General features: G+C 35.4%; 1 protein-coding gene across 5 annotated transcripts in view; it reads left to right on the top strand.

Moving 5' to 3' along the window:
* Positions 1 to 25,893, top strand: part of LOC145687863 (RUN domain-containing protein 1) — a 61,779-nt gene that overhangs the window by 8,685 nt on the left and 27,201 nt on the right. For all 5 annotated transcript variants that reach the window (XM_081761359.1, XM_081761360.1, XM_081761362.1 and 2 more), the window contains exons 3-7: positions 2,550 to 2,643; positions 3,507 to 3,641; positions 11,508 to 11,673; positions 14,948 to 15,042; positions 22,219 to 22,309. In XM_081761359.1, coding sequence (XP_081617485.1) covers positions 2,550 to 2,643; positions 3,507 to 3,641; positions 11,508 to 11,673; positions 14,948 to 15,042; positions 22,219 to 22,309 — 581 coding nt within the window. The remainder of the gene's footprint in view (positions 1 to 2,549; positions 2,644 to 3,506; positions 3,642 to 11,507; positions 11,674 to 14,947; positions 15,043 to 22,218; positions 22,310 to 25,893) is intronic.

Genomic DNA, 25,893 nt, shown 5'->3' with positions numbered 1-25,893 from the left:
ATGTTATATAAAGTCCAAATCATATAGTACCCATCTTAATAGTACTGGATCCAGTCTGAGCTACACGCAAGCAGCTGTTCGAGCAGGTAGCGTATCACACAGATTCATATATATGTTTGTTTGGAGTATGATGTCTCGCAATCGCTGAAAATCTTGTATAACTGTATGATGTTTGTTGCCCGAGTCTGGCTAACGATCAGGGGCCTCATAGCTGCTTGATACGGCTAAGGTTCGGAGATTTAGTAGACCAGGATAGAAACCATGCAGCAAAGAGAGTATGTTGGGTTTCTCCTGGTGGTATGGGGCTGTGTGTTATCCTGCTGGAATATGAGTTACTGCAGAGTGTGTAGACAAGGTCGTAGAAAAGCATTGATGTCACAGATGTACGACGACGCACCATTTATGCGCCCTATAGAAAGACTAAGGACGAGCGGGATGTGTACCTAATTACTTCATATTACAATACATGTATCTTGTGTGGTGAGTGCCCTCCTCACCTTTGCTTATGGACAAACAAGCGTCCTCCAATGTACGAGACATAAACTACTTTTGTAGATGAATACTATCGGTCCTATTGGCCTTGCCACTGCAGTCTTCCCAGGCACCAACGAAGGCATTCTTCATTATGAAGTGTGGTAATCGTGCACGTACACCTGTCTCTACAATCGGTTATGTAATGCTCGTACGCTCACATGGAGGACATCTGGGCATGGTGACTCTGCACTCTGTACTGGCGCTCTGAAGATTCTGTCCAGGGTCCTCCCGGTGCTTAGGGAGGACAGTGTGGATACATCTGCCTTCTATCCGCTACACCATCGATGGATTGTTGACACTTCACGACTCCGTAATGAACATCCTGCCTCTCGAAGTTCCACTGTATGGCCAAACTGGAAGTCACTTATTTGCTCAATATGCGTTCACCTGTCGTTGCAGTCACAGTGTGTACTCCACACACAAATACAATCATGTTGTTCAACGACCTCTGGACAACTAGCAAGCAGTATACCCTGTACACACACACACACACACACATTCTGTTCCACGAATTTCGTTCGAATAGGACTTTATTCGGAGTGTTCTTAAATGTGCTTCCACAAGTATATTTTGGAAGTAAGATAGATTTATTCCTCTAGTGTAGATTTGTACTGTAAACTTTCTTTGCTTCAGGAACTTCGTTACTGTCGTTTAGGAGATACCGAGCGCTGTTCCTTGTTTTCGACCCGTTACGATGGCTTATTTCTGTTGTTGTTCCAGGTCTCTAGTTTTTGCCGTAGTCCCAAATTTAAGAGGGAATATTTACAATTTAAAATAAGGAGTAAAATTTAAGAGGAAATATTTACGATTTAAAATAAGAAGTAAAATTTAAGAGGGAATATTTAAAATTTAAAATAAGGAGTCAAATTTAAGAGGAAATATTTACGATTTAAAATAAGAAGTAAAATTTAAGAGGCAATATTTAAAATTTAAAATAAGGAGTCAAATTTAAGAGGAAATATTTACGATTTAAAATAAAAAGTAAAATTTAAGAGGGAATATTTACAATTTAATATAAGAAGTAAAATTTAAGAGGGAATATTTAAAATTTAAAATAAGGAGTAAAATTTAAGAGGGAATATTTACAATTTAAAATAAGGAGTAAAATTGGCAGAAGATATGAAATAATACAAACACAATCCTGTTAGATTTTGCGCCAAATCGAAAAACTGTAAAAAGATTCACGGTTTTCTCCTTGTCCATTGTCGTTACATATCAAAATGCAAGGAGAATTAGCCATTATGTTTAAAATTTTGAGTGCAATCTGCACTCAAAAAAGTACCATGTTCGTAAGTTCGGGAGGCAGTGTTTTTTTCTACCGGTATGCAGTGCCGGTACTTTTTTCTTATTAAAAGTACAATTTCTCTGGCCATTTTTTATTTTTCTATTTGTGAAATGACTGTTTCAATTTAAATCTATTTGAAGACTAGAACAACAGTATATTATGTGCATTTAAAATGTAATAGTATCAGTAGTTTCGACCAGATGCTAATTTTTTCCACTTGTTTAGATTACGCAGCACCCAAATGAGAAGCAGTTCTTTGTTTTCGTGAATATCTTCAGGAAAATACAGTCTTGGACAAGCTATTTCCTCTAAAGCACACTTTGCTCATAACTGAGCGAATGTGAAAGAGGTTTTCTTCTATCTACCATATAGCAGCTTCGTCTAACTCTTTGTGCTTGTACGAACAAATTGTGCAGTGAGATTCATCAAGATAGAAGGATAGGACTGTCTCTCACACTATTTAACTCCAGAAAATACATGGACTCAAAGCTGCTCCGAGGTCACCATTCTGCGGTTGATGCCGAAAGCAAGACGTGATCTAGAAGCAACTAGGATATGTTGGGGAATATATTAAAACTGTGGAAGTTGTAATAACATACCCATGTTGATTACCGGCACTTTTTCTTAAAAACTACCGAGAGGTAATATTTTGACCGGCACTGTATATTAGTTCCTCTTATTTGTTTAAGCTTTTGTTTTTCTAGTTAATGTTTTTGTTGTTGTTTTTCAGTGATTCTTGTGAAAGAGAGAGATTAAGGGACTTGGAGGAACAACAAGAGCTTCTAAATTCTTCGCTTATTGCTCTAACAACACACTTTGCTCAGGTAAGGAGTACTCTACAACTTACTCAGTTGACGTGGGAATGGGTTTATCAGGTAGGTTTTCGAACAGCATTTAGAATATTTCGACAAGTAATCAGCCTCCACCTTTTTTTTCCCCATTTGAAAATTAATCTACGTGATGAAAAATTTTTATTTCATGTATCCTTTGTTTGCTTTTTATTTTTCTTGTCATTTCACGATGTGAGTAGTTGAAATATTACTTTAATTACAGTAGACTATCACTAATCTGCTCACAATCTTGTGTCGAATTACAAGATTTTCAGAAAAATAATAATAATAATAATGACGCACTAACTGTAATGTGGAGTGTAGAAATTTTGACGAAATTTTACTTTGACTCGGACAGTGACGTCAATCAGTTCTTATATCTTCAGTCACTTCCTGGAACTGTTTGTGCCTTTGATGCTGTGACGTGGCATATAGTCTACTCTTCACACACAACTTTATTGATTAAAAGAGAGCGATTTACTTATGTTATAAAACAGCTGAGCGAGCGAAAGGGGTTAGAAGCCCCGCAGAACTCGTTTTATTCTACCTTTAACCACATGATACCACCACCTGACATTACGTCACGATCGAGTGGATCAACTTCAGTGTGATTCCTAAGCTGCTCCGGGAACCGGGTCAGATGAATCGGTTGCAGTCACTGTCCGAGTCAAAGTAAAAACTCGCTGAAATTTTTAGGAGTATTGTGTTTCTTAGCTTCAAACGACAAAGAGAGTATCAGAAAATTCCCGATTATTGGATGGGTTGAAGTAGTATACAGCCAGATTATTGGATAGTCTATTGTATAGCCTTTTTTAAAAATATTTTTTTCCAGATTGGTGTTTATTTTTGATTTGTAGGTTCAGTTTAGATTGAGGCAAATAGTAGACGCTCCGCAACACGAGAAGGAAGCTTTACTGAAAGATCTAGAAGAATTTGCATTCCGAGGAATTCCTGATATCCGTGACCAGAGAGTTTTAGAACCTCTATGTTATGTAAGTAGTCAGTCATTCCATCTTCTTTGCTTCTTATCAAAACAAAAAGTAACTTCTTTGTAATAGTAAAAAGTTTAAGTAGCTGTAAGATCGTTCGGAGCAAATTTTTGGACTGGATTATGCTCAGGTTCAAAAACAATATATATAAAAATATTATTAGTACATTTTGTATGTCAAAAAATACAGTAATTTTGGTTAACTTCAAGTGCATGTGTCTCATAGTAAATCTACGAACAATCTAGTTGGCGATTCAGTCTCTAGCCAACCAGATGGCTTTCACTTCGATGGTGCATGAACAATACCACTTTTATAGGTTATCTTTTTACATTTTGACTGAAATTCGCTAACACTTAATTCAAGTTCCTTCGCTATTGCTTCACGAACACCGATACTTCTGCATCTTTCTCAATTGCAATTCTGAAAAAGTTTGAACCCACTGAGAATCGAATCCTAGAAACAACGCCTGTTAACCACACGGCTACGCAAAAACATATTTCTAAACTAGGTTTCAATTACCCGGGTACCGTATTTACGTTTATACAATGCTAATTTTTTTCATCCAAAATTTGAGATCTGCAGGGTGCGCAGTATGCACGGAATATTTCTGACAACTCTATTAAACGTTGTTTGTTTTTACTAAGTTTGGCGACAGCACTTGAATTTCACGATAAAAGTGCGTGAATATAGAAGTAATAGGTAAAATGTGTGAAATAATTGCACTTCACAAGACCAGTTTGTGTATCGTGATCAAATTCAGTGTAATTACTTTGACGTCTTCTGCGAAAATGACCGAAGAAAATAGTTAAACCGATTTTCTGCCGTTAAATTAGTATGCTCATCTTACATGGGACTTATATATATCGGGTGTTCTGAAAATGGCGCCCATAGACCATAGAGCACTATTCTACAAGTCAAAACCAAATCTAGGGGCCGCGGTGGCTCAGTGGTAGAGCGTTCACCTCTGGTGCTTGGGATCCCGGGTTCGATCCCAGCCCCCGCCAAGTGAACTTTGTGGTGGACAAACACCGTGTGCGTGGGTTTTCTCGGGGTTCTCCCGTTTCCTCCCACTTTCTTCATTCCACTATTTCATTCATTTCTCATAATCACCGTCTCCTTTAGCCTAACCGGCATAACCGTGGGACGTAAAACTCAAAGATTTCATTTCATTTTTTCAAAACCAAATCTCTCTCTCTCTCTCTCTCTCTCTCTATATATATATATATATATATATATATATATATATATATATATATATATATATATATATACTGTTCCATAATTCGTGTAATTTTCTACACCACTGGGAGAAGATGAAGTTTTCACACCATTAATATAAAATTTGTCACTCTTATTGAGAAATATCTGGATTCTTTGAATTTCTAAAAGAAATAGGAGAAAATTGCTGTTTAGCTCCCCTTTTGGGGGTGTAAACACAAAAGTTCATTTTCTTTATGGGAGATTCAATGTTAAAATTTGGATGCAGTTTTCTCCAATAATTATTCGTAAAGATTTTGGGGCAAATGAGTTGTATTTGTCACGAAATGCAAAAACACTCATTCACAAAGCTAGTAAAACCGTCTCAAACATTATTTTTGGAAGGCCTCCCTTTTGTGGGGCAAGAGGCGTAAAAAGGTGGTGGGTGATGTGTTACCAAAATCCCAAAATTTATTTTCGGAGTGCCAGTAAACGTCAGATTAATCACGAATGTCACAGAATTAATGCTCCAATGCTCCTTACATGTAAGAGTGATTGATAATGGGGCTACAGCCCCCTTTCAAAAATAAGAAAATCACCATAAATATCCTTAGTAGGGACATACGAGAAGAAGGTATTGTTTGTTAATTAATGTGAAATTTGGCGGCGTTGTAGCAAAAAAACATGCGTTTTTCATATCTGGAATGTTATTTTGGTAACCACTTCCTTAGGGGGGCACAGGGGGCGAAGTCTTAGATGATTGATCTTTATAAAAATTCAAAATTTAGTTTCGGAGCGTCAGATTATTCACAAATGCCACAGAATTAATATTCTAATGCTCCTTGCATGTGCCAGTGACTTATATGTGGCTATAGCCCCCTTTTGAAAAATTAAAAAAACATCATAAATATCCTTAGTATTGACATACGGGAAGAATGATTTTTTTCTTAATTAATGTGAAACTCGGCATCGGGTTAGCAAAAAGTTGTGTGTTTACCAAATCTGGAATATTATTTTGGTGATGTACCACCTCAGGGGGCACAGGGGCTGAAGCATAAGTTATTGGATGTTTTTAAAGTTTCAAATTTTATTTTGGAAAATCCGATGTGTGTCAGATTGATCACAAATAATGCAAAATTAATATTCCTATGCTCTTTGCATGTACCAGTGACTGATATTGAGCTACAGCCCTTCTTTCAACAGTTACATTAAAAATTTATAATAAATATCCTTAGCAGGGACGTACGGAAGAAGCTATATTTTATCAATTAATGTGAAATTAGGCGTTGTGCTAGTAAAAATCTGGAATATTATTTTGGCAATAGGAGGCACAGGGCACGGAGGGTAATTTGGTACCTTTGGGGGAGAAATTCCAAATTTTATTTTGGAAGTGCTCATGAGTGTCAAATTAGTTGCAAGATGCACAGAATTAATACTCCATACTGCCTTTATGTACCAGTGACTAATATGTTACTGCAGCTATCTTGGAAAAGCATCATAAATATGATTATTCTTACGCAAAGACGTACTGGCAGAAGCATTTTTTTTTTTCAATGTGAAATTTGGCATTATTTTTAGAAAAAAAATGTTTGTGACAATAAGATAATACCCATATGTGGATTTCTTTTAGGGGCGTGGACTCAGAATTTCTTTTGCCTGATGGAAGTGTGACATGGGTAAATTTGCATTTTTAGTTAGAAAATACAATAACACTATTTCGCTTGTACCTATGATGGTGCATGCGTCTGGAATTTTATTACGGCCATTCCTCATTGAGCAACATAAAACAAAGAATTGTCCAGAGCGTAGTCATCCAAATATGTTGGAGAAGGTGTTCACAGTGGCTCTAGTAAATCGCATTAATTCATTCATGTCTTGCTCGTTCACGAGGGCATGCTGAATAAAGTAAGTTCATTTTATCTGTCTTACACTTAGATTAATGAAATCTTTAAGCAATTTAGTTAATGATAACTGAGGCAAAAGAAAAATGTTGTTTTTAGAAAGGGATAATATCTTTTCTTGGGTTTATGGTATAGCCTGACTCAACCTGATACTTATTCCTCGCGAGACATTTGTTTTTACTACAACCATGTGTCTATAATATAAGATTTCCTGACGTGCAGTATACGAGTAGGCTACTGCGTGGAAAGTGGGATCATAAAGTTATTGTGGAAGAAGTAGGGAAAAGATACGCTTTTTCTATGAATAAAGAAAACAATATTTTAATTTTTAAATTACTACTTCTCATTAAAATCTTTTCGTTCGTGGTACCTGCGGCATTTTCCATTGTCATTTTGTGTTCTATTTCGAGCTGGTTTGCTTAAATGTGCAAAAAATATGCTGGTGACTTTTTGTGTGATTTTATGCTATAAGAAGAGACCAATTTGGTTTTTGAAAACGCAAAATTCTTTGATTATATTCCAGTGATGGCAAAAAAAACGAAGGTGTATCCTCAATCTGTTACAGTGACAGACGATATTCATTTACACTAGATTCAAAAATTTTAAAAGAATCAAAACATTCTTCTACAATAATGACAAATTGCACATTAATTGTAAAGCTTATTTACCTCCTTCCCGTACGTCCCTGTTAAGGATATTTACCGTAAATTATGTGATTCTTGGAAGGGTGGCTGTAGCCCAATATCAGTCACTGGCACATGCAAGGAGCATCGGAATATTAATTTTGTATTATTTGTGATCAATCTGACACACATTGGATTTTCCAAAATAAAATTTGAAATTTTTATAAAGATCCAATAACTTATGCTTCAGCCCCTGTGCCCGCCTAAGGCGGTACATTACCAAAATAATATTCCAGATTTGATAAATGCATAACTTTTTGCTAACCCGACGCCGAGTTTCGCATTAATTGAGAAAAAATCATCCTTCCCCTATGTCAATACTAGGTATATTTATAATTTTTTTTTTTTAATTTTTGAAAGAGGGCTATAGCCACATATAAGTCACTGACCATGCAAGGAGCATTAGAATATTAATTCTGTGACATTTGTGAATAATCTGACGCTCACTGACATTTCCGGAACAAAATTTTGAATTTTTATAAAGATCCATCATCTATGGCTTCGCCCCCTGTGCCTCCCTAAGGCGGTGGGATACCAAAATAGCATTCCAGATTTCAAAAACGCATACTCTTTTGTTACAATGATGCCAAATTTCACATTAATTAATAAAAAATACCTTCTTCTTGTATGTCCCTACTAAGGATATTTATGGTGATTTTCTTATTTTTGAAAGGGGGCTGTAGCCCCATTATCAGTCACTCTTACATGTAAGGAGCATTGGAGCATTAATTCTGTGACATTCGTGATTAATCTGACTTTTACTGGCACTCCGAAAATAAATTTTGGGATTTTGGTAACACATCACCCACCACCTTTTTATGCCCCTTGCCCCCCAAATGGGGGGCCTTCCCAAAATAATGTTTTAGACGGCTTTACTAGCTTTGTGAATGAGTGTTTTTGCATTGCGTAACAAATACAACTTATTTGCCCCAAAATCTTTACGAATAATTATTGGAGAAAACTGCTTCCAAAATTTATCATTGAATCTCCCATAAGGAAAATGAACTTTCGTGTTTACACCCCCAAAAGTGAGGCTAAGCAGCAATTTTCTCATATTTCCTTTAGAAATTCAAAAAAATTCAAATATTTCTCAATTAGAGGGCCAAATTTTATATTAATGGTGTGAAAACTTCATCTTCTCCCAGTGGTGTAGAAAATTACACGAATTATGAAACAATCTGTATATATATATATATATATATATATAGAGAGAGAGAGAGAGAGAGAGAGAGAGAGACAGAGAGAGAGAGATAGATAGATAGACAGACAGATATTTGTATACTTTTCGGGTCTTCGTCTCGAGACGCAAATTGCACTATGTGACAACGTCGCAGATATAGAACCATAGAGTAGATCTACAAATCCATCAAATATTTATATCGATTGTTTCCATATGGCAGCTAAAGTCGATAGCTGTTGAGACTAACACCATATATTAGCGTAACAATCGATGTAACTGCTTGATGAATACATAGAGCAATGCTAATAATTCCAAGTTAATCTGTGACGTTGCCACATAGTAAATTTTGATTCCCCGTAGCGGCAGAAGGATTCTCCGGAGGGTATACAATCACATAGCAGTTTTAGAATACCCGATATATATATTCACTATCGAAAGTAGGATGCACATTATACACCAGGGTGTCTAGTTTTACTTGAAATAGTGGAAATTAGTATCGATACTGGAAATACTGAAAATATACTGGAAATTGCCCGGTTTGCAGTAAATTGAAGGGTAAAAGTTTCCTTTAAGACCCTTGAAGGTGGCAGTTCCATTATCAGGGTGTAGGTGAGGGTAGGGCTAAGTAGCCACTTAGTGAAAAACTAGCTAGTTCGAGAAAGAAAATAGTATTTATAATGTAAAACCTTAATTAATTTCGAGATCAATCAGAAGTATGATTAGTAGTGAGATACTCATCAGGAAGCAGAACTGACTTTTTGCATAGGAAGAGGACGACTGTGGAAGGTTCCAAGAAAAGAAAACTGATGTGATCAGAAAACGAACTGAAAGCAAAGCTGTCTTCAGGAAACAATAGAGGAAGCAGAAGCTTTGGAAACAGAAATGGACGAGTTGAGAGAAATAGTCAAATCTTAACTTAAAATGTTAACTTTTGACTTATTTTATGTGCAGTTTGTATTTTGTGAAGTGTTAGGGCTATGATTATTTTTTGTTATTGGTGGGTGCTGTTGGTTTATAATTAGAGAAATCCATGGACTAAATGGATAGCCAATGTCCCTATTGAGATTGCTGTCTTCTTGTAAAATAGTTGTGGCTTTCTTTACTTTCTGTCCCAATACCCTGAGCATCTGGATACCAGAGTTGTTTCAGTAAGTAATATGGCTTGCTATTCTTGTATGCTGTGCTCAGCCAGTCCTGTTTTATTGCTTGGAAACGATGTATGTAGTTAGGAAGTTCCCTATAGTTAACTTCAATTGTGCATCTGCTTTCCTGATGCTCATCGAGATGAGAACAGTGTCTGTTCTCGAAACATTGGACGATGTATACATCACCTGGTTGATATTCTGACAACAGCTATTTAAATTCCCCAGTGTAATTAATAGTAAATAATCCCGTTCTATAAAAATTAATATACTTAATTTGTGTTATATATAAATATATTGCAACAAAATTTAATCAGTGAATTTACGTTTAAACTTTGTCATTGTGAAAACATACAATCTATCTATATATATAAAAGAGAACGCACAAAATCCTTTGTCCGCTCATCACGCTAATACGGCTGAACCGATTTCTTTCATTTTTGGGGGGTTGTTAGGATTTGGACCCTAGATGGTTTTTATCATATCACTTTAATTTTCAATTACCAGTGTCTTGAGATAATTGACCAATCAGGTGTCAATACGTACAAAAAATCCTTTGTCCGCTCATCACGCTAATACGGCTGAACCGATTTCTTTCATTTTTGGGGGGTTGTTAGGATGTGGACCCTAGATGGTTTTTATCATATCACTTTAATTTTCAATTACCAGTGTCTTGAGATAATTGACCATTCAGGTGTCCATACGTACAAATCCTTTGTTATTAGTTCATCATAGGTATAAAAATAAACGTATTTATATGCAACCCGCATGACCCTGTGACTCGGCGGGTTAACATAACTGACAGGCGCTATAAATCACTTGAAAGCGAAAAAGTAAAAATTATCTAAGTAACAAAGTTTATTGCGTTCCGGGATGACCGCAGCGAAGCGGGGCGGGTTGGGGTGACCGCAGCGAAGCGGGGCGGGTTAACATAAATGACAGGCGATATAATGTTAACATTAGTGCAATCTTCTATGGTTTTTATCATATCACTTGAAAGCGAAAAAGTAAAAATTATCTAAGTAACAAAGTTTATTGCGTTCCGGGGTGACCGCAGCGAAGCGGGGTGAACGCTGCTAGTGAACTTATAGAAAACAAGTAGGAGAACACAAGCTTTAACTAGTATGTAATGAGATATGTAGACTTTAAAATCCGTGCTAAGTCCAAAATGAAAATGTTGAGTAAAAAGCCCAGATTTCACTTCAGAATTGGTGGCACATAAACCCACGCTCATTCTTCTGGCGATTATTTGAACTACTTCCACAGTGAATACTAGAGAGCCCGTTGTTCACTGAGCAGTGTTAGGCACATCTTGACCACATCTTGACGTTAAACCGAACTTGTTCCTTTCTGACACTTAAAACGGATTTTATTTTTAGTCTACATACATGCATCTCATAATCTATGGGTTTTTTCTTTTAATAATCAATCTAAAACGAATGGCAGAAGGAATTAGTCCATTTTTAGCTAGAGGATCGGAAGGTGATGACTGCATTAGGTGATCGAACTTTAAGTAATTTGACTTAGTAAGTAACATTAAGAAAATTCGCCCTACTTCTAATACTCAATAGCCTAAGAAATCAGAAATGAATTGACAAACGGCTGTTTTAATAGTCAGCTGTCCCGTTGTTGCTCTTTCTGCGATATTTTTTGTAGCATGTTTTACTAAATAATATGAAGATAATTGCTCTGATAGTTTTCTTACCCTCAGCTAAATGTTTGTTGGCTGCTTGTTATGTTAATATGTATTTTATTATTCATTGAAGGGTGGAGATGATATTGAAGAGAAAATGGTAGCACAAAAGAGACGACAAAAAGAGTTGATCGAGCAATTAAAAACACAATTGGAAGATTTAGAGAAATATGCATATGAAACAGGAGAAGCCGGGCTACCACAGAGCGTAGTGTTAGAGCGACAGAAAGTTATAATTGGTAAGTAAATCATCTTAGCTTTGTAGGAATTAACAACTACATACTTCGATTCACTTCAGTCATTAGTATCGTATGGATTGGGGCCACGGTGGCTCAGTGGTAGAGCGCTCACCTCTGGTGCTTGGGGTCCCGGGTTCGATCCCAGCCCCCGCCAAGTGAAGTTTGTGGTGGACAAACACCGTGTGCGTGGGTTTTCTCGGGGTTCTCCCGTTTCCTCCCACTATCTTCATTCCACCATTTCATTTTCATTTTAGTATCGTATGGATAATCCTGGAATAGAACAACTTGTCATACAAAAATATTTTTAATGCAAATGAAGATACGAAGAATAATTATCATTCGAACACTCACCAAACTTCTCTTTCCATAACTAAATGTATTACTGTTGCAATGTTTGTATATGTATATTGTAAAATTCTCTCAGTTTATGTAAGGTATAACAGTTACTGTACACGGAAATTTCGACTTTCCCTTCAACTTTTATTATAAAATGATCCACTTAAATACAAATGCATACAATAACTAGTTCCTCTAATAATTCGGGTAAGATCATGGAAAGGAACCCAATGACCAGGCGTCGTAGGGCTTTTGTAGGTGAGGTTCCTCTCGGTGACCGGGCGTCGTGAGAGGGGTTAAACTTGTGTGATTAGGTCTCTCTCTTGGTGACCGGGTGTCATAAGAGAGAAAGGGAACCCAATGAGCGTGCGTCTTAGGGCTTAAGGATAGGTATCTCTCAATTGACCAAGCATCGTGAGAGGGTAAGGTAAACCCAATGGCCGGGCGCCTTAGGGCTTAAGGATAGGTATCTCTCAATTGACCGAGCGTCGTGAGAGGGTAAGGTAAACCCAATGGCCGGGCGCCTTAGGGCTTAAGGATAAGTATCTCTCAATTGACCAAGCGTCGTGAGAGGTAAGGTAAACCCAATGGCCGGGCGCCTTAGGGCTTAAGGATAGGTATCTCTCAATTGACCAAGCGTCGTTAGAGGGTAAGGTAAACCCAATGGCCGGGCGCCTTAGGGCTTAAGGATAGGTATCTCTCAATTGACCAAGCGTCGTGAGAGGGTAAGGTAAACCCAATGGCCGGGCGCCTTAGGGCTTAAGGATAGGTATCTCTCAATTGACCAAGCGTCGTGAGAGGGTAAGGTAAACCCAATGGCCGGGCGCCTTAGGGCTTAAGGATAGGTATCTCTCAAGCGACCAAGCGTCGTGAGAGGGCCGGGCGCCTTAGGGCTTTAGGTGGTTTGATCAACCTGGATGGATTGATGCTTGTTGATGCGTGCTCTTCTCTTTTATCCTGGAGTGTCGGCGACCCTCGGTGATCTTCGTCTTGCCGACTGCTGGCGAATGTGGGCGACTCCTCTTAGGGTCCGTCGTCTGCGTTTTTTTTACTTTAACACGTGTAATACACACATGGTTATCGCGTGTCATGGAGACATGCGGAACCTTACAATATATTCCCCAAACATCTTCTATCCTTATGAATAAACGAAATTTTTCAATAAATTCTCACTTTCATCAGTAATATCATTGGTAGTGTGTCTACATTTCCTTTCAAATTTCGCTCAAGAATAAACTATATGATAAATTTTTCACCTTTTTATAACAAATGCCAAATTTACAGCCCTGTCAATTTGTTGTTAGATAATAATCTATATCCAAACAAATCTTACAGAAAAAAATGCACCAATAGACTGCAGAATACTTTGTATATTGCATAAGTATACTGTTTGTGTTCAAAAATGTCTCAATTATCTATTTTCGTTCGTAAGTAAAGCTCACACTATAAGGAAACCAACGCCTGGGATTCGAACCCGAGCATATAAGTTAATTATCTTTATTTGGAAGTGGAGAACAAAATACACATTTATTTGAAGTTTCAGCCCAAACAAGTTGTGTCCATGTTACATACGAAATAAATCTATCCGCCACATCACTAAGCTATTGTGTATAACACGCATCTATCAGTACGCGACAATGATGATAATGTTCTTGACCTTGGTCGAAAATCTTCTCAAACACTCTTTCAGTATGCGCAAGAATATACTATACACTGGACAATATGCTGTACTAATTTAGAAACTTCATATTTGGGAAAAGTCAGTTGTTTCAGGTGATTCGTTCATGTACTACTTTGGTATAAATATCTTAGATTTCAGAGTACGTAAAGAAGTTTTGCGCGTAATCCAGCAGATGTAATTTTTGTCGTTGGTATCTGTGAATACCGCAAATACACTGTTTCTGAAGAATCACATAAAAACACTAAGTCGAATTCTATTTCTGTTGAATAGGGCTTCTTGGATATCTGGTTAACGTACTCATCTTCAGCGCGGGAAACCCGCTTCGATTTCCACTGGCAGCCCAAGTGGTTCGGATTCCACGTTAAGCTGTAGGGTCATGTCATATAACCTCGGTGCTGGAAGGAACACTAAACAACCAACAAAGATAAATTCATAAATGGAAATTCCGACCCTTTTATCGTTATGGTAGTAACCTCTGCCACAGATGAAATTATCGAACGGACAATCAAAATTCGCTATCTTGTTTTGTGTATGATAGGAACAAATCCATCGAAAAATTTTCTTTTCTCGCGATTAGATTAGCTTCTTGATTTTGTGTTCAACCTACGATTAGATTTGTAGCTCTTCAGCATTGTACCATACGTAGTCATATTGAATACAAGTAAAACAATTAAAAATCAAAAGAAAGAAAAAAAACTGTTTAAAGCAGAAATCACAGTGGAGTAGACTGACTGAGTACAGTTTTTTCAGGAAGTGCTTAACTGACACTATAGGAATAAGCAACATGGAAAACCGATCATGTTTCAATTAGCTTACTGTCACAAATTCCATTTGTCCAACGAGAGACCGAATTTGCTTTTTCCTGAATCCAGCAGTCAGTTTTTTCTTGTCTTTTTCTAAGACTAAAATATTTGACTAAAATTTATAACAAGAGAAATCTCTTAATCTATTGAATAGTCACTACACACTAAGAACTGGGTGAATTTATGTTGTAGCCAAAATATTCACTGTAACAAAAATTTTGTGCTTGTAGAATACCGGCAGATGTTCTTGTGTTGCCTAAATCAGTATCTATCTGCAGATAAGTGCAGGAGTAGAACAGGAATTATGAAATGGAGTTGAATTGTGTCACTGTATTCCCTTTTTGTTAAGAAGTTATTTAAGCTTTCAGTATTTATGTACAAGTAATCGTTGTAGTTGAACTATATTTTCGTGTTACTAATATTTAAATACTTTGCTTCCGTATTCCTTTTTCAGATCAATTGAAAGGAAGATTGAATCTCAATGTTGATAATATGGACAAACTTACTGTAGATGATCTGCGTAGTCAGGTGGATTATGCCATAAGTCAGGTAAGATGTTTATTTATTCACTAACTGAAACGCTGTTCTATGTACGGGTAGATTAGGTATGTGGAAAAATTTGAACCCCTTCTCCCCTTAGGATACGCATTTCGATGAAAGTGAAATGATAACCTCTAATGTATTTTTAGCATAAATTTTTGATTCCCCATATCCACTTAGGATACGCTCTTCAATCAAAATTATATGTTAAAAATTTGCGTTTGTTTAGTTTGTACGAATTTCACGAGAGATAACTGATACAGCATTTCTTTCTTGTAAATTGTGCGCGTTTTTGCCGTATTTCTGGACGTACTCTCCGGCACTTAATCCCCTCAAAACACTAAACACCTAGGCAGTCGCTAAAATCAAGAATTATATCTAACACACATGAGTGCAGGAGCTGGTGGGCATGTGCGGGAGTGCATTCGTAGAGGGCAGCCGCATTAGCGACGGTGCATGTGCGCGTAAACGATGATAATGGAAACACAATGCATACAGATAACAGGTCATTATGGCTTCTTATAGACTAATACGTGGTTAAAAGCATACACTTTGTATTACGTTTTTCAATATTATTACGGATGTTACAGGTATGTAATCATATATTTCGATTACTTATACATTCCTCTTATTAAATATTTGTTCTGTAAATTTTAGAGATCTATGATTTCACAATCGGGACAACTTCCGTTAAGCCTCGCCGCGATAACTGCAAATTTCCTAAATTTTCCGGGAAAGTTGATGAGTGTAATTGTTGTAGGTTGTGATAGAATAAGAAACCAGTAGGGATTGGTGTTCTTTTATGAATAATGGACCCATTTTGCTACGGCGGAAGGTTACCTCATCGTGGAGGGAGTATATTGAGAAAATGGCGAATGTCTGTTTAGACTGTGATTTAACAGTGTTTAGTTTTATGCAGTTGAATATTAAGAACGAGGAACATCTGAAATTGTGCATAAGACATGGATTAATGTATGTAAGGACGCAGTGTCAAAAGTGTACGAAAGATGTCCAGATAAGGAATATAAAGAAAGTTACATTTTCAGATGTTATGCAAGAATCAATGATGTGAAATGTTATTGGGCAAAAGCTGCAACAAAAATATTTTTCGAGCGTGCTTTGTTAGTGGAAAAGTTGCTGCATTTCAATGCGTAAGGAAGACATGATGAGGTGCGTTAAGAAGTATAAAGTGATCATAGAAGTGTCGCAAAGTTGTGCCACACGCAAGGTATGTGTTTTTATGCCAAATGAAGTGTTTCTCCACTATCCTCGTTTATGCGTATACCTACCATCGCTGACGCATCCCATCGCTACCGAGCGGGTCCTTCTGCTGCCTGACTCGGTCGGATAGCATTCGTACTTTTTTTTTGGGCAACTTAGCACAAGTTGGTTAGACTTTGAAAGCTGGTTCGTGTTTTATACTCAGCCCTCTTAGAGTCAATCTGCACTCAGTAATGTAACACGTACCTTGAGAAACATTTCTAAGGAAGTGAGAGTACGTTTCGTGCTAAGAGAAGACAATATTTCATGAATGTATGTATGTATGTCCCCCTAAAAGAGGATAGTACCGTGAACATAACTTTACCTACCCTATCATGCAAAACTATCAATTCCTTCGGCAGGCAATTTGTAATTTTTGATCAGTTACTTCGGTTCAGTAGCTGCTGCTGCTGAACGGAATAGAGCCATTGCATTACTAGTTTACAATGTGAGCCTATAAATTTATAAAATTTACATAAGAAATATCAATTTTCATTTAAGAGGAATACATAAATGTATACCAATAAGATCCCCATATGTTTCATAACAACAAGTTTTTTTTTTTCTCTCTTTCTCCTTTCTGTAGTCACGTTTTAGGATGGACGATGATGCGTGGTAATCATATGATTGCTGATATGGTGGCAAGTCCTCTTTATTATTTTATAGGCTTGTCTCACAATGCAAGAACTTAAACAGAAACGAACACTAAAAGAACTAGATCAATATAAAGAAGTATTTGTTTCTTTTTCTTTCTTTCTTAAAGAAAAACGAAATATTGATTAACTTTCTAAAATCGCCATACCTGTATCACGTTTCCCGAAGCTGAAAATAAAGTGTAGAGCCTGAAAGACACGAATTTTATTGCATTAAGATATGTATCATTGTCTACTGTGGATCTAGAGTACCACAGGTTCCTTTTGTCCTGTTCCTGTTGTCTATAAGAGTTTTTAACCCTTAAAAGTAAGGAAGTGAAACTGTAAGGAAGAAATAAACATACTACATTCTAGATGCATGTGTGATTTTCTATTATTCAATGTCAAAATGACTTTCACTAATGCAGATTAATTTATATGAAAGTCAAGCTTTTCAATGCTCCTATATTTTAACGAAACTTCTTATATTTTTGTGGCATTGCTACTTCCACTTGTAAAAATAACATAAGAAAATAAAGTATTGGATGGTTGGAGGGCCTTTTGTCTACATAGAGTGGTTGAATGGAGACTCTTCTGTGTTTCGTCCTTTCTGCTTATTGTCTACCTGTTACAAAGCAATTAATAGATGCTATGCAGAACGCCTGGAGAAAGTATAAAGATCACTTAGAAGAGTGCAGATCCAAAGAGGCCGCAATGGCAAAGATTTCCAGAGAAGAAAGTGCGTTAACAAATGCGAAGCAAGAAGCTATATTCAAGGAAGTTTCAAAAGAGTGAACCGTCTCAGAAGAAATTAAATAAAATGGACGAAACAGTGTAGAAGGAAATGGAAGTAGTTACTAGACTGATGAAAGATGCTCAGACAACATTATCTTCTGCGCTATCAAAAAAGGACATGGTTGATGTTAGTGTTGCCCAGGCAATGATCCAGACCGCAACTACAAAAAATTCAAGACGAGCAGAAAAAAGAGAAACGAAAGATGGCAAATAAGCATATTCAGGTACTGAAGAAAATGAAAGTGTAACTGATACATGTACTGTTGTATATATTTCTTTAGATGCATTAAATTCTGTGTGTGATTGTGTATTTAGATACTTGACAAACCAACTCTTTGTATCATGTGTGATTTTTTAAAATGAATTTTGTATTAGTTTTTACAATTTGCGTATATTATTTGAAAAAAAAAGGGGGGGGGGTTAACATAGAAATGATAAGATCTTGTAAGTGATGAAATTATTCATATCTTGGGGACGTATACTTACACTGATTTTTTTGATGCAGATCCATTTTACATTTTGCTTATGGTCGTTACTTAGTACTGGTGAGCTACGTACGAAAACACTAACAAACTCGTATAAAATTTTGCAACGAGATAATAACCAATTTAGTTATATTTAGAGTAGAATGTATGTTCATATAACAATTGGTATAATTTCCATGTTTTTTTTTTTTTATTTCTACTTATTGGATAATCGAAATGTTTTTTTTTTTCACGGCTTTATGAAATCTCCTATATATATATATATATATATATATATATATATATATATATTTTTTTTTTTTTTTGTCGTGATTTCCTATATGTTTTTTCATTAGCATTGGAAAGTCTGGAAAGTATATATGAAAATCCATTAAATATTAAAATTTCCTAATTAAGTAAGAGTCAGAAAAATAAACACACTGCTGAACAAGACTGCACTTATTTAATATAAAAACACATTTACACGTGACGTTTCGATCTTCTAGCCAAGATCCTCATCAGACGTACACTCACGTCTCTTGGATCTTGGCTAGGAGATCGAAACGTCACGTGTAAATGTGTTTTGATATTAAATAAGTGCAGTCTTGTTCAGCAGTGTGTTTATTTTTCTGATTTTATTCGCAAGACGTTGACTATGATTGTGTGTAAGTAAGAGTCACTAATTAAAAATGTGTGTTAGTTGTTGTAACGATTGCAAAATCGTTACATTTTGGTTCATAGTTTCATTGTGGAAAATTACTTTTTTTGTTTTCTTTTTTTTTAAAAATAAGAAGTTTATTGTTTTGTTTTTGAAGAATTATTTTGTTATGCGTTGTTGGATTGAAATGAGAGTACTTTCATTGTAAAGAGCATGAAAAAAGCTTTAAAATGATATATATATGTTTATATGTTAGCTTGGTTATTCTTGTAATACGGCAGAGAATCAATTCTTTTTTTTTTTTTTTTTTTAAATTACACAACCACTTCAGTTAGCGCAGGGGTCTGGAGTGACGTATGTAATGAGTTGGGCGCTGCGCAGTAGCGAGAGTCTTGCTCCTATATATGGCATTCTGATCCGCTGCGCCTCATAACTGTATTGTAGTTTGAGCCAACACGGGTTGGACTCAAGAAATAGACATCATTACTTCGCGCCGAAAATTGTTCTTTTTAGAAAACGTGGTCGAGAGTTCGTTATAGCGGTGCCTCGTTTAAACTTGTGAAGTGTGTCTTAATTACAACTGTGATTCTAAAACTCAGTGTTAAATTACTAAGAGTTTTAGAAATATAAAATTAAATTGTGTCTAAATAAGTTCTGTAAAGTTAAATAAGTTAAAAGTGAAAAAGTTAATTGTGTTTCTAGTGTGTGGAGTAGTGATTAAGGAAGACGTATCTGGCAAGTGAATGAAATTAATAAGGTCTAAATTTCCTCTTAATAATACTTCCGTAGTCAAAACCTTTTAAAAGCTAAAAACTACGTTAAATTCCTAACGCTGCTTTGTGAGAGACGGAACACGTGTATTACGTCATCGAGTCTAGTGCGTTTCTTGCTTTCGTTGTGCCACAGAAGGTCGAGTAAGAAATTTAACTGGGTAACTTTAAATGGGGGAAGAAAAATAAAACGTTAAATCAAGTATTAAAATTCCACTTTTAAATTGCATACTCGCGTGGTAACTAATATAAGAAGGATTTCCATAACTTCTTTTCATTCATTACTAAACTTTGTCGGTAATTAATGGTAATTAAAATTACTAATTACTTTTAATTTCGTTCTATTTAAATTTAAAATCTAAAACAGTCTCTAATAACGTGTTTAAAGTTTTGAAGAACTAAAGTAAAATATAAATTGGTATTTCCTGCTTTGGAAATAGGTTAACTAATTTACAGTGCTGTTAATGAAAACGTCACTAGTTACCTAGTTCAGTAATTAATTGCTGTTAAATGCATATACTTCTATTTTAGCTCTCTTGGATATCTCGGCTAGGTTTCAAACGTAAAATTGAAGTAAAACGAATAATTTTGATTAAATCTAGAACATACTTTCGGACCGAATAAATTTTTTGCTTAATTTTTAAGTTCTTGGAATATTCGCGTGCACTGTACTGTATGGAATTGTATTGTAAGGAACAGTCTCTAAACCCAAGAGGATCTGGAGTTGAGAAATGGTAACTACCTCTGCTATACTGTCACTATTATTTCCTGCTGTATTACGGTAAGTGTGAAGTAGTAATGCTAGTTAAAAGTATTGTAGTTAGTTAAATAGTTTTATAGTAGTAAAAGCACTGCGTACATTCCTTAACTAAGAATTACTGAGAGAATTAAAGAGATAAATAGTTCAAAGGTTAATTTTTAATAAATATACGAGGCTACTTCGAAAGTCACGATACCTTTTTGTTAAAGTTAGATTAAATTGATTGACGTGGTTGTTATCTTGCTGTTTATGAATTATAGAATTCAATTTAGCGTTTAATATTTAATGAATTGAGAGTTTTGATTGTGTTATCCTCATTCAAAATCTATTTATTGTAAATGATCTCTGCCTTGCAAAAAGTAACTGTAGTTGTTAGAGTAAAGGTTTTTCCATTAAAATTTTGAACACCTCCTTCGAAATTAAGAACCTAATAAGAATTTGTTTAATTGTTATAACTACTCTGAAGGAATCTGAATTGCATTAAATATTTTAAATTAACACTTCTGGAATTTCATTAAATAAAATCTGTAATTCTAATCACCCACCTTCACTCAGTTTAGGGAGTAAGATTGTGTGCTGGTGTGAATGGTACCTAGTTGTTATTTACTTGCTATAATAATATCTTTTTTACAGGATTTGTCCAATCAGGTGTGGTTAAGTCACTCGGGGTCACATTTAGTTTCCTTTTTAACTATTTCAGCTAATAGATGCAGGAAACATTCTGACCGCGATACCGAGAATTGTGACATTGTCAAGTAGTATTCTACGTTACACAGGGTGTCTACTGGTCATGAAAGTCATGAAAAAGTCATATATTTTGCTTAGTGGTCATGAAAGCCATGAAAAAGTCCTTTATTTATCCAACTGGTCATGAAAATCTGAAATCTCAGAGTATATTTTTATACTTCATACTTTTATACCTCATACTGCATGTACTGAAACAGTTGCATCAGGTCAGTAATTGTGAGAATTTCCCCCACCAGTTAGTGCTGGCTAACTGGTACTTTACTGTCTTCCTAGCTGCTCCCCATTTCATCTTCTAGTCTCTGTAATATAGTAACAACTTTTTAATGTCCAACTTTCTGATCTGCTATTTCTTTACTTCTAAGAAATGTAAATTGTGTATTTTTGGTCCTTTAGACTTATGCAAATAATATTATTCGTTTGAGTTTGCAGATTTTAAATTTGATGATCTATTTTTTTTAAACGAATTTCTTTTATAATTTGTTTTGTCTTTGGGCAGTTCTCTGAGTGCTTAATTTCAGACAAATTTCTGCTAGATGGATAATTATACTCAGAATTAAAACTTCAAATACAGTATAGAGTGATTCACTGGTAAGAGCAGGCCCGTATTTAGGTAAGTGCTATTCTGTGCTCGAGCACAAGGCGACAGAATTTTAGATTCTTTCTTTAAGATTCACAATAAGTGATGTTTAAGAACCGCAATTAAAAATTTGTTTACTGCCTTTTAAATTGCTCTTGCATTTTAAAATTAGTTGTCAGCTAATCGACATTATGTACATTAGACAAATAAGAACATAATGTAATCTTCATCTTAACCGATGCACCACTGATGGTAGGGGTTTATTATTACTAATGGTAAATTTTTATCGCCATGGTCATGAAAATTTGAACAAAAAGGTCATGAAAAGTTATAAAAAAATTCATGAATTTACTTTCTGGTATTCCAGTAGACACCCTGTAAGTCACTAAACTTTGCAGTACCAATTAAGCAAATATATAATTTCTTTTAATTAAAAAAAATCACATACACAGGAAATATTTACTCGAATGTGCATTTAGGAGAGGGACTTAAAATGTGATGAAAATTTTATTATATTTTCAGTTAGTGAATCCACTGAAGATGAAGGAACAGCTGGTGGTTCAGTTGAAAACACAAATATCGGACCTTGAGCGATTTATCCAATTTCTTCAAGGTAACAGAATTTTTGAAATTTTACAAATTTTTATAGTTATGGATATGATGAAGTTGGGTGAGTTCATGGTGATTTGAATGGAGGATTCTGCTACTCAAAGAACTTTTTAAAATTTCATTTTTATCTTAATTGGAATCGGATCTTATTTACTTATGCGGCAAAGTATATTCTATAGTCTTTCGCTTTCATTGATTTTCTAGTACAAATCTTTAACCTTTTCGAGAACTTTAGTTTCATTAGTAGGTGCAAAATATGTTGTGTATGTCTTGAAATTGATAACATGAAACGTGTCAAGCTTTGATGTTATAATATGACTTCTCCTTTATTACAAATTGGCAAAAATAAATTAAGAATGTTCGCATAGAAAATTCAGAAAGTAAAGGTGAAGTGAACATTAGGAAAATGAAAGCTATTTGTAAGCTATGTGGGGCCACGGTGACTCAGTGGTAGAGCATACACCTTTGGTGCATGGGGTCCTTGGTTCGATCCCAGCTCTTGCCAAGTGAACTTTATGATGGACAAACACCGTGTGCGTGTGTTTTCTCGGGGTTCTTCCATTTCCTTCCGCTTCCTCCATTCCACTATTTAATTCATTTCTCATCATTACCGTCTCCTATAGCGTAGCCACGGCCTTCTCAATCACAAGGCCATCGGGCTACATTCAGGTTCAGCCGTGACGTCACAACGAGTAGGTACAAACAAAAACGACAGATTCCTGCGAAGGTGAACGACACTTGTGTGGTTACTTAAACAGTGAGCGCGTCATTTGAAAGTGTATGTAGTGGTGTTATGTGAATTCTTATTTTAAGTGTTTTAAGTGTTTCTAATTCAAAGGCATAAGTGTATTTTACTTATTGTGTCGGAATTGTGTCAACAGTCTGAAAGTTTCTATTTCCAGTTGAAAACAATCTACGAGAAAAATGACTCCATAATATATATATATATATATATATATATATATATATATATATATATATATATATATATATAAAACTTTAGTTACCCAATCCAGCAGCAGGGTAAGGCTGTATTTTTTTTTCTCACGATAGTTCATAACAATGATTCTTAAGATATAATTTAAAGGAATTGTTCATTTTTATTTATTTGTTTAGTTAGTTTTAAGTACGATATTAACTTACTTCTTTGCAGCATTATTCACGTAAAAATAAGAACTTTCAGATTCTTTGTGTGCTTAAAATAAGTAGGATTTGAACAAATTGTCGTTTCAAACTCAATAATTCAGGAACTACCCTATGTATAGTAATATTATATAGTCTTCAATGGAAGTAGGCAACAGTACTATGTATTGACATATTCCTCAAATTCAAGGATGATAACTATATTTAAGTACCAGATCAATAATTCAGTACTCTGAATCAGTACCATACGTATTTATACTTTAATTATCGAATTTGCCTACTGTGTCAACAGTGCCTACGGTTGCGAAAAAAGTATTTTAAAAAAGGATGGCAATTCATTTTATATTCATGTTTGGGCATTCACAATTGACAGACAGCAGCAATATTTGTTTATCATACATTAGTTATAAAAAGAAAAAACAGTATCAAATATGAATAAGGAGCCTCTATTTTCTTACGAACAAACTTCAGTAATTTATATGGTTAAGAGGGCCAGTCAGTTGAAATGTGATTATTTAGATGCTTCATTTGTAGAACGAATTCAAGATGCGAAATTCGGAGAGGACGGAAGAACTTTACCTCCACTTAATAGTCTTGGTTTAAATTCCACAGCCATTAGCAAGTTATTGGGGGGGAAGGGGATAAATAAAATGACACAATTCTCAGTAGTCTGCAAATTAATTACAGTAATTCATATGTAATTAACGGGTGAACTAGTAATGTGGGAAGTCAGTGGCGTTCGCAAAATTTCAAGAAGGAAATCATTCAAACATTTAATATCATAAAATTTGATTACAAGTGTGACTTTATATATATATATATATATATATATATATATATATATATATATATATATATATATATATATATATCATAATATAGTAAATATTTATTTTTCCGTATCTTACTCACAGGAGGAGTTAAACTTCAAAAACCCCTTTGCATACTACAGTGTGGAAAGACAAACAACTAGTGTTATTACCATGATCTGACAACTTTGTATACATAATTCTACATTATTTAATAATTAAAAATGTTCATATATGTGAGCTTTGTCAAAGCATTCCAATGGGAAGTTTTTTTTTGTTTTTTGTTTTCGTTTTTTTCAATCCTATATACAAAATTCGATTGTGGTGATTTGACACTGTCCGTGCTAATTGTTAAGTGTTGGCTACAAAATGTAATTTTATTGACTTCTGCGATTTCAGTTATTACCTTCGCCCTAGCTGTTGGTTCAGTGGCTAGTGCGTGAGCCTTTTGTGCATGTGGTCTCGGGTTCAAATTCTACCTTGAACTGTAGATGTACTGTCTTCGTCTCATTTAGACTCGAAGGGCCGTGGTGGCTCAGTGGTAGGAGCGTTCATCTCTGGTGCTTGGGGTCCCGGGTTCGATCCCAGCCCCCGCCAAATGAACTTTGTGGTGGACAAACACCATGTGCGTGGGTTTTCTCGGGGTTCTCCCGTTTCCTCCCACATTCTTCATTCCACCATTTCATTCATTACTCATCATCACCGTCTCCTTTAGCCTAACCGTGGGACGTAAAACTCAAAGATTTCATTTCATTTTTCAAAACTCAAAGTACGGTTTTGTTTGATTTGGTTTCGTGTCTCTCCCATTTACGTAACCAATTACAGAGGGCTGATCTCAAAACAGATTTGAAGATCTATCAACAATTACCATTAAGCAACAAAATTTAGCAGATTATTTCTTCTGTATCAAGACCAGAAATTACTTTACGAGACGAGATGAGAAATAGTTCTTCGTAAATCGAGACAAGATGAAAATCCTACAAAAATTGAGGAAGGTTTTCTACTCTCGTGGTCCACAAAGAGTGTAATATAACAACATTTAAATCATATTGTGTTTTGAAGTATATTATGTAATCACTTGCATGTCTTCAAATGTTGATGAATACCCTTCATTGTGTTCGTACAATCACTTGAATAATTTATGATTTTTTACTATGAATCGTGTAATACTAAAACACAGATCTAATACTTCGGTGAACCAGTGTTACCCACGAGACTTGACCAAATATCTTGTATCAAAAATGAGACGAAAATTGTCATGTTTGTAGGCTCGTCTCTAATTTGAACATACACTTCTCATCTCGTTTCCAAGAAACTTCTGTATCGTGGATAACATTACTTTTGAGTTTCTCCAAGTACTGAATTTCTCAGTCACCTTTCATGTCACTTGTTAAATTCAGCTTGTCTTTTAAATATAATTTCTTCCTAATCAGATTTTTTTTTAGTTTCGTCTCCCAAATGCGAGGACTGTATCTTGCAATACGCCGAAAACATTTTCTTAAATGCAAATAGCTAATAATAACAAGCAGAAATGGTAAACGCGTTTGATCACCGTACCACGTGGGTGACGTGGAAAGCGGGGAATAATAATAATAATAATAATAATAATAATAATAATAATAATAATAATAATAAT

This window comes from Thermobia domestica, chromosome 6 (assembly GCF_964235325.1).
Source record: "Thermobia domestica chromosome 6, izTheDome1.hap1.1, whole genome shotgun sequence".
In the NCBI taxonomy this organism is placed as follows: domain Eukaryota; kingdom Metazoa; phylum Arthropoda; class Insecta; order Zygentoma; family Lepismatidae; genus Thermobia; species Thermobia domestica.
This window is presented reverse-complemented; position numbering and strand designations above follow the sequence as displayed.